Source organism: Tachypleus tridentatus, chromosome 8 (genome assembly GCF_004210375.1).
Source record: "Tachypleus tridentatus isolate NWPU-2018 chromosome 8, ASM421037v1, whole genome shotgun sequence".
Lineage (NCBI taxonomy): Eukaryota > Metazoa > Arthropoda > Merostomata > Xiphosura > Limulidae > Tachypleus > Tachypleus tridentatus.
This window is the reverse complement of record NC_134832.1, coordinates 151596511-151604627: the sequence shown is the minus strand read 5'-3', so window position 1 is coordinate 151604627 and position 8117 is coordinate 151596511. Positions and strand designations below refer to the sequence as shown.

The 8117-nt window shown below is 33.9% G+C and overlaps 1 protein-coding gene and 1 long non-coding RNA gene across 5 annotated transcripts; both read right to left on the bottom strand.

Moving 5' to 3' along the window:
* Positions 1-1508: 1508 nt before the first annotated feature.
* On the bottom strand, positions 1509-3659 carry LOC143224327 (uncharacterized). Of its 2 annotated transcripts, XR_013013335.1 has the most exons (4): positions 3517-3659; positions 2882-3023; positions 2191-2445; positions 1509-1656 (listed from the first exon to the last, which is right to left on the bottom strand). It is a non-coding gene; the product is annotated as an uncharacterized LOC143224327 (long non-coding RNA). The 2 variants fall into 2 exon arrangements; XR_013013334.1 differs by lacking the exon at positions 3517-3659 and having other exon boundaries at positions 2882-3264.
* Positions 3660-5990: 2331 nt separating this feature from the next.
* LOC143224326 (uncharacterized) lies at positions 5991-7587 on the bottom strand. 3 transcript variants are annotated; one of them, XM_076452722.1, is made up of 3 exons: positions 7452-7587; positions 6689-7003; positions 5991-6144 (listed from the first exon to the last, which is right to left on the bottom strand). In XM_076452722.1, exons 1-2 carry the CDS (start codon positions 7461-7463, stop codon positions 6692-6694), a joined length of 324 nt encoding a protein of 107 aa, XP_076308837.1. In that variant the 5' UTR covers positions 7464-7587; the 3' UTR covers positions 5991-6144; positions 6689-6691. The 3 variants fall into 3 exon arrangements, with proteins under 3 accessions (XP_076308837.1, XP_076308835.1, XP_076308836.1); XM_076452720.1 differs by having other exon boundaries at positions 5991-6156; positions 7452-7586; XM_076452721.1 differs by having other exon boundaries at positions 5991-6153; positions 7452-7585.
* Between the last annotated feature and the right edge of the window lie 530 nt (positions 7588-8117).

Sequence of the window (8117 nt, the reverse complement as noted above, 5' to 3'; positions counted from 1 at the left end):
ACTTAAATCTCTACATAGTATATAATAACTTAGATTTCTAAATCGTATATAATAACTTCGTGTTTAGTTTCATAAGTTAATTAAGATAATTAAGACAAGAAACCAATTTTAAAACCTGAGTCTTGTCATATATTTGTATAGAAGTATTGTTAATAAACAATCACGTGTACACATGTTGCTTTGGTATGATATTAATTCAATCGCCGTATGCCTTAAACAGGTGGAAAATGAAACGAGTATGTATGATAATCCATATGATGACGTTCTGGTCAAGTTGCTGGTCGCTGCGTTTATATATTTCTGTATAAGCAAAATTCTGAAATGGCTACTTTAAAACTGTTGTTTATCTACACTAGATGGAACGTGGAGAAGGTTCTGGAAGAAATAACTGTACATTGGCTACTAAAGCCTCATAACGAAGTCTTTTAGAGGAAATATTTTAACAAAAATTCCCGCTTGGTGTGTTGATTTCATCTCTAGTGAGTTTTGGGTTAGAACATCTAACAACACAACAAATGGTGTGTATGGGTTTTTGCAACAACGAAAACGAAAATTGCATTATATATATATATATGATTATAGTTCTTATTGTTTGTTATTAAGCACATAACTACACAAAGGGCTGTCTGTGATCTGCCCACCTCAGGTTGCAAACCTCGGTGTCTAGTAGTTTTAGACCACCAACTATCACTGTGCCATGACGTATTTACAAAAGAGCCCTAACAAACTGCCTGTGTTATTGCTGTGTTTGTATATAAAAAAAAATAACACATATTTACAGTAGACCCATAACCTGCTGCTCGTGTTGCTCTTGTGTTTGTATGTCAGAATATAACACATACCTACAGTAAAGCCCTAACCTAGTACCTGTCTTGTTGTTATGTTTGCATTTTAAAACATAACACATATTTACAGTACACCTCTGTTATACTAATTGTGTTGTTGTTATTGTTATGTTTATATCAACTCCTTTATAAGCCATTAAAAACACGATACATGTAACTGAAGTTATTCAGTTATTTTTCAGTAAATATAAAGTGTATCCTCTTATACACATATATACATGTAACATCTGAAGTAAATTTTCGTGTCAAATAGATGAAGTTTTAATTTAGAAAAACGAAAAGTGAAAATGAGGTAAAAGTTTGTACAGCTTTTGTAAATACGTGTTTTGGTATTAAATATGGCTTCACTCAAAAAGATTAAAACCGTATTAAAACTTAGCTAAGTAAGACTTTGGAGCGGATATAAATCTTTATCGTGGCTAATGGCCTGTACAATCACATATATTTAATTATTAACTTGTTATTAATTGGTTAGCAACTAAATATTAAATAAACTGATATAGTCGTATTGGCGAATAACCACAACAAAGTATATGAGATGTGTTAGACCTTCAAACATAGTAAGAATAATTGTCTATCAGCATTTACTGTTTTAATTTTAAGATAAGGCAAACAAATATTTGGATATAAAATGTTTTTATTGAAGACTATCTGAATTTACAGTTGAACACTTACTAAGGATTTAAATGGGAAAAACACACACACAAAAACGTCAGTTTAGATGAATCAGGTCTTGATTGGTCGCAGTGAGGTGACGTAAAAAGATCTGGCGATTCTCATTGGACAGTTTTCTTGAGAGCTAAACGGTCTACTAGTGAATGAAAATATTGCAACTGATAAAAATCAACACACTGAAACTTAATTTTTGAAACAATATAATAACGTATTAAAACAAGCATTTTACATTTTATAATTAGAATATTGAAATAATATATTGTTTTGAATGAACAATTCTAGATAAAAGACAGAGAACAAGACTTACTCGTGTAATAGTTATGTTTACGTCTTTATAGACGTTCAGATTTTTTAATCAATCGAATAAGCTGCAAAGAGAATGAAAACGACACGTGTATAAGATGAGAAACAAACTGTGTCCGATAAAGAATTTTACTGGTTTAAAACTAACTTTGTTACTTGTAAATAATATTAGCTTGATAAACTGTCACAGGAACATTAGAGTACAGTAGTAAAATGATATCTTGAGTCCAAATAAACAACAAGCAGTGAGTAATGTCTCAGTGATGAAAAGTAAAAAAACAGAATCATTATATCTTTCAATACTGTGTAACATTAATTAAATTATAATGAATTTTACTATTTTTTGAACTGCTTTTAAGTTACTTACGATCTAATGACCATAGCCATAATGAGGATAAACGGGATAAGCCCAGGGACAGTAGACACCGTGGTAACCATGTCTGTAGCCACCCAAACGTCCGCCATAGCCTCCTCCATAACCACCTCCGTAGCCTCCGCCATAGCCACCCAAATGTCCTCCATAGCCCCCGCCATAGCCTCCTCCGAGATATCCTCCACCTCCACCATAAAGGTAACCAGCAAAGCCTGAGGCAACGAGAGCCACGAAAACACAAAGGCCAAGCTGAAAAATCAGAGGTTAACATTAGGTTTTAAACATTGTAGAAACTGTTCATTTATGTTCATACTCAATGAAGAAATGTGTTGCAAACACTGTATATCTTAATTAACTAGTGATATTGGCAGCCATTTTATGTATAGTAATACGTTAAGGATTATATCGCGAGATCGAATTTCTGTCCTTACGATACGCAGACCTGACAGATAACCACTGAGTCAAGACAAACACTTGGAAAAATTATTCCATAATTTCAATAATTCTCAAAAAAATTACCATGTGTATTTATACAGTAATAATCTTTCAGAGTTACAGAACAGTTAAAACAACTAATTCTGATATTTTAAAGATGCTTTGAGTTTGGTAACATTTAACGAAAAGTAACAATAACTTGCTAATAAGTGAAATAGCCACTGAGAGTATTAGTTGAAAATATACTTACAGCGAGTTTCATATTATCAGAGACGTTAAAGGATATTCCAAGCTTTTTACGTCAAGTAACTTCTTGTTGTGTGATGAAAACGAAACGGTTTTCTCCTTTTATACGCTTTGTCATCCAAACCGGAAGAAGTTCGGGGATTCGTCTATTAACAACAAAACAAACAGGGAATTGTGTACTAGTTTACTAGGGCTATTTACAGCTTTTACATTTATTATTAGGAATCCTTTTTGTCTTTCATATTTCAGTGAACTTGCTTTACTAGAGACTATCACAGAACGCCCTCGTGGTCGGTTTATTTTGGGTTCCGGAAAGACTTAATTTTTCGAGCACTCAAAGACAATACTGCACTTATAGTATGAATATTGAAACTGGTTATGTTTAGAGAGAAACGCAACCACATCTTAAACAGATGATCAGGCGGGATAAATGTAATCTTTCTGGATGACTTGTTTTTTTCGTTTATTGATAAGGTTACACGATCAGTACTGTGCTCAGCACGGGTACCTAAATCCGATTTTTAGCATGATAAGCCACGAGTCTTATCGCTTAGCTACTGGTCTGTCTTCTGCATTAATTTCCACTTGAATTATTTTACAAGAGAGACAGAAGTGATGAAAACAGATAAAGTTTCTAACCTGTATACAGTTGTGACAGGATCAAGTCTTCAAGAAAATATTGCGAAACTTTAAATGATAGTGAAATAAAAAGAAACACAATTCTAGACGTTCACACATCGTATATAATATCTGATAATGTCACGTCGAGTGGTTGTCGTTACTTTTAGCTTCCCTTTCAGGTGAAGTCTTTACTTTAATCGATATTCATAGAGGACTCTGAAAATTTGTTTTCCGGGGACCATCGCAATAAACTGTTTTAACTCTAGAAAATTACTTATAGTTATTAGCGACGTGACTGTGTTTATATGCCACATTCTTTGTTCGTTTTTTTTTAATATTGCGCATAGCTACACGAGGGCTATTTGCTCTAGCCGACCTTAATATAGCAGTGTAATACTAGAGGGAAGGCAGCTAGTTATCACCACCCACCGCCAACTCTTGGGCTACTGTTTTACCAATGAATAGTGAAATTGACGGAACATTACAATGCCCCTACGGCTGAAAGGGCGAACATATTTGGTGTGACGGAGATTCGAACCCGCGACTATATGCTACATAATTATATTTAAAAATTGTATTTATTGTTATGCTTATTGGTGACACAAATCTATTACACTCAGTTTTATTGGTTTGGGGGACACTCGCCTTAGTGATTGTTATATGATTGGTAGATTATTCTTTATGGTATGAAAAACCCACAAGCAGCGACTTGTTCTATTGCACCAATATCAGTTACTTACACATTTTTATGTAACCTGAAACTTTATACATACGTGACATAAGTACTTCGTAACAGTAAACCTTAAAAACACATGGTATAAGATTCATGTAACTGTAAACTTTATACACACGTGGTATAAGATGTATGTAATCGTAAACTTTATACACACGTGGTATAAGATGTATGTAACCGTAAACTTTATACACACATGGTATAAGATGTATGTAACCGTAAACTTTATACACACGTGGTATAAGATGTATGTAACCGTAAACTTTATACACACGTGGTATAAGATGTATGTAACCGTAAACTTTATACACACGTGGTATAAGATGTATGTAACCCTAAACTTTATACACACATGGTATAAGATGTATGTAACCTTAAACTTTATACACACATGGTATAAGATGTATGTAACCGTAAACTTTATATAGACGTGGTATAAGATGTATGTAACCCTAAACGTTACACACACGTGGTATAAGATGTATGTAACCGTAAACTTTATACACACGTGGTATACGAGGGCTATGAGCGCTAGCCTTCCCTAATTTCGCAGTGTAAGACTAGAGGGAAGGCAGCTAGTCATCACCACCCACCGCCAGCTTTTAGGCTACTCGTTTACCAACGTATAGTGGGATAGACCGTTACGTTATGACGTTCTCACGGCTGAAAGGACAATTGTGTGACGGGGATTCATACCGCGGTCCTCGGATTACGAGTTAAGTGCCCTAACCACCTGGCCAGTGCCGGGCTTACTAGATAATGAAATTTATCAAAAACAACATATTTATTTATTTAGAAGATGCTAAACCCAAATCAGTATACTTATATTCATATTAAAATCACGTGAATAGTTGATGACATTAAGTTATCGCAAGAATTTGTCTATGTGTAGGAGGAACACATGACGTGTTTAAAACAGAGCTTTAAAATCTACCTGTGTTATTGCTGTGTTTGTATATCAAAAACATAACATATGTTTACAGTAGGCCTATAACCTGCTGCTTGTGTTACTTTTGTGTTTATATATGATAACATAACACATGTTTACAGTACACCCCTGTTATACTAATTGTGTTGTTGTTATTGTTGTGTTTATATCGACTCCTTTATAAGTCATTAAAAACACGATACATGTAACTGAAGTTATTTTTCAGTAAATATAAAATGTATCGTCTTATATATCTGTTTGTGTGAAAACCCAGGTGATCATTCATAAAAACTGCTGTTTTAAAGTTTGTGTAACACTTTCTAGCTTTCTAATAAATGAATAACGATAAACGTTTATTATAAATAATGATTGTACTTATCCATCTTCAGAGTAAAGTTTTGTTCATGTAACATCTGAAGTAAATTTTCGTGTCAAATATATGAAGTTTTAATTTAGAAAAACGAAAAGTGAAAATGAGGTAAAAGTTTGTACAGCTTTTGTAAATACGTGTTTTAGTATTAAATATGGCTTCACTCAAAAACATTAAAACCGTATTAAAACTTAGCTAAGTAAGACTTTGGAGCGGATATAAATCTTTGTCGTGGCTAATGGCCTATACAATCATATATATTTAATTATTAACTTGTTATTAATTGTTTAGCAACTAAATATTAAATAAACTGATATAGTCGTATTGGCGAATAACCACAACAAAGTATATGAGATGTGTTAGACCTTCAAACATAGTAAGAATAATTGTCTATCAGCATTTACTGTTTTAATTTTAAGATAAGGCAAACAAATATTTGGATATAAAATGTTTTTATTGAAGACTATCTGAATTTACAGTTGAACACTTACTAAGGATTTAAATGGGAAAAACACACACACAAAAACGTCAGTTTAGATGAATCAGGTCTTGATTGGTCGCAGTGAGGTGACGTACAAAGATCTGGCGATTCTCATTGGACAGTTTTCTTGAGAGCTAAACGGTCTACTAGTGAATGAAAATATTGCAACTGACAAAAATCAACACACTGAAACTTAATTTTTATAACAATATAATAACGTATTAAAACAAGCATTTTAAATTTTATATTTAGAATATTGAAATAATATATTGTTTTGAATGAACAATTCTAGATAAAAGACAGAGAACAAGACTTACTCGTGTAATAGTTATGTTTACGTCTTTATAGACGTTTAGTTTTTTTAATCAATCGAATAAGCTGTAAAGAGAATAAAAACGACACGTGTATAAGATGAGAAACAAACTGTGTCCGATAAAGAATTTTACTGGTTTAAAACTAACTTTGTTACTTGTAAGTAATATTAGTTTGAAAAACTGTCACAGGAACATGAGAGTGTAGTAGTAAAATGATATCTTGAGTCCAAATAAACAACAAGCAGTGAGTAATGTTCCAATGATAAAAAGAAAAAACATAATCAGTATATGTTTCAATACTGTGTAACATTAATTAAATTATAATGAATTTTACTATTTTCTGAACTGCTTTTAAGTTACTTACGATTTAATGACCATAGCCATAATGAGGATAAACGGGATAAGCCCAGGGACAGTAGACACCGTGGTAACCATGTCTGTAGCCACCCAAACGTCCGCCATAGCCACCTCCATAACCACCTCCGTAGCCTCCGCCATAGCCACCTCCATAACCACCTCCGTAGCCTCCTCCATAGCCACCTCCCAAACCACCTATTCCCCCATAATAACCACTCCCGTAGCCCCCGCCATAGCCTCCTCCGAGATATCCTCCACCTCCACCATAAAGGTAACCAGCAAAGCTTGAGGCGACGAGAGCCACCAAAACACAAAGGCCAAGCTGAAATATCAGAGGTTAACATTAGGTTTTAAACATTGTAGAAACTGTTCATTTATGTTCATACTCAATGAGGAAATGTGTTGCAAACACTGGTGATATTGGGAGCCATTTTATGTATAGTAATACGTTCAGGAGTATCGCGAGATCGAATTTCTGTCCTGACGATACGCAGACCTGACAGATAACCACTGAGTCAAGACAAACACTTGGAATAATTATTCCATAAAATTTCAATAATTCTCAAAAAAACAACCATGTGTATTTATACAGTAATGATCTTTCAGAGTTACAGAACAGTTAAAACAAGTAACTGTGATATTTTAAAAATGCTTTGAATATTGCGTTCTCCTCCAAAGACCCCAGAGTTTGGTAACATTTAACGAAAAGAAACAATAACTTGCTAATAAGTGAAATAGTCACTGAGAGTGTTAGTTGAAAATATACTTACAGCGAGTTTCATATTCTCAGAGACGTTAAAGGATATTCCAAACTTTTTACGTCAAGTAACTTCTGGTTGTGTGATGAAAACGAAACGGTTTTCTCCTTTTATACGCTTTGTCATCCAAACCGGAAGAAGTTCGGGGATTCGTCTATTAACAACAAAACAAACAGGGAATTGTGTACTAGTTTACTATGGCTATTTACAGCTTTTACATTTATTATTAGGAATCCTTTTTGTCTATCATATTCAGGTGAAGTTGCTTTACTAGAGACTATCACAGAACGCCCTCGTGCTCGGTTTATTTTGGGTTCCGGAAATACTTAATTTTTCGAGCACTCAAAGACAATACTACACTTATAGTATGAATATTGAAACTGGTTATGTTTAGAGAGAAACGCAACCACACCCTAAACAGATGATCAGGCGGGATAATGTAATCTTTCTGGATGACCTGTTTATTTCGTTTGTTGATAAGCTCAAGTCTACTCCACCCGATTTTTAGCATGGTAAGCCCTGAGTCTTTTCGCTTAGCCACTGGTCTGTCTTCTGCATCAATTTCCACTTGACTTATTTTACAATAGAGACAGAAGTGATGAAAACAGATAAAGTTTCTAACCTGTATACAGTTGTGACAGGATCAGGTCTTCAAGAAAATATTGCGAAACTTTAAAT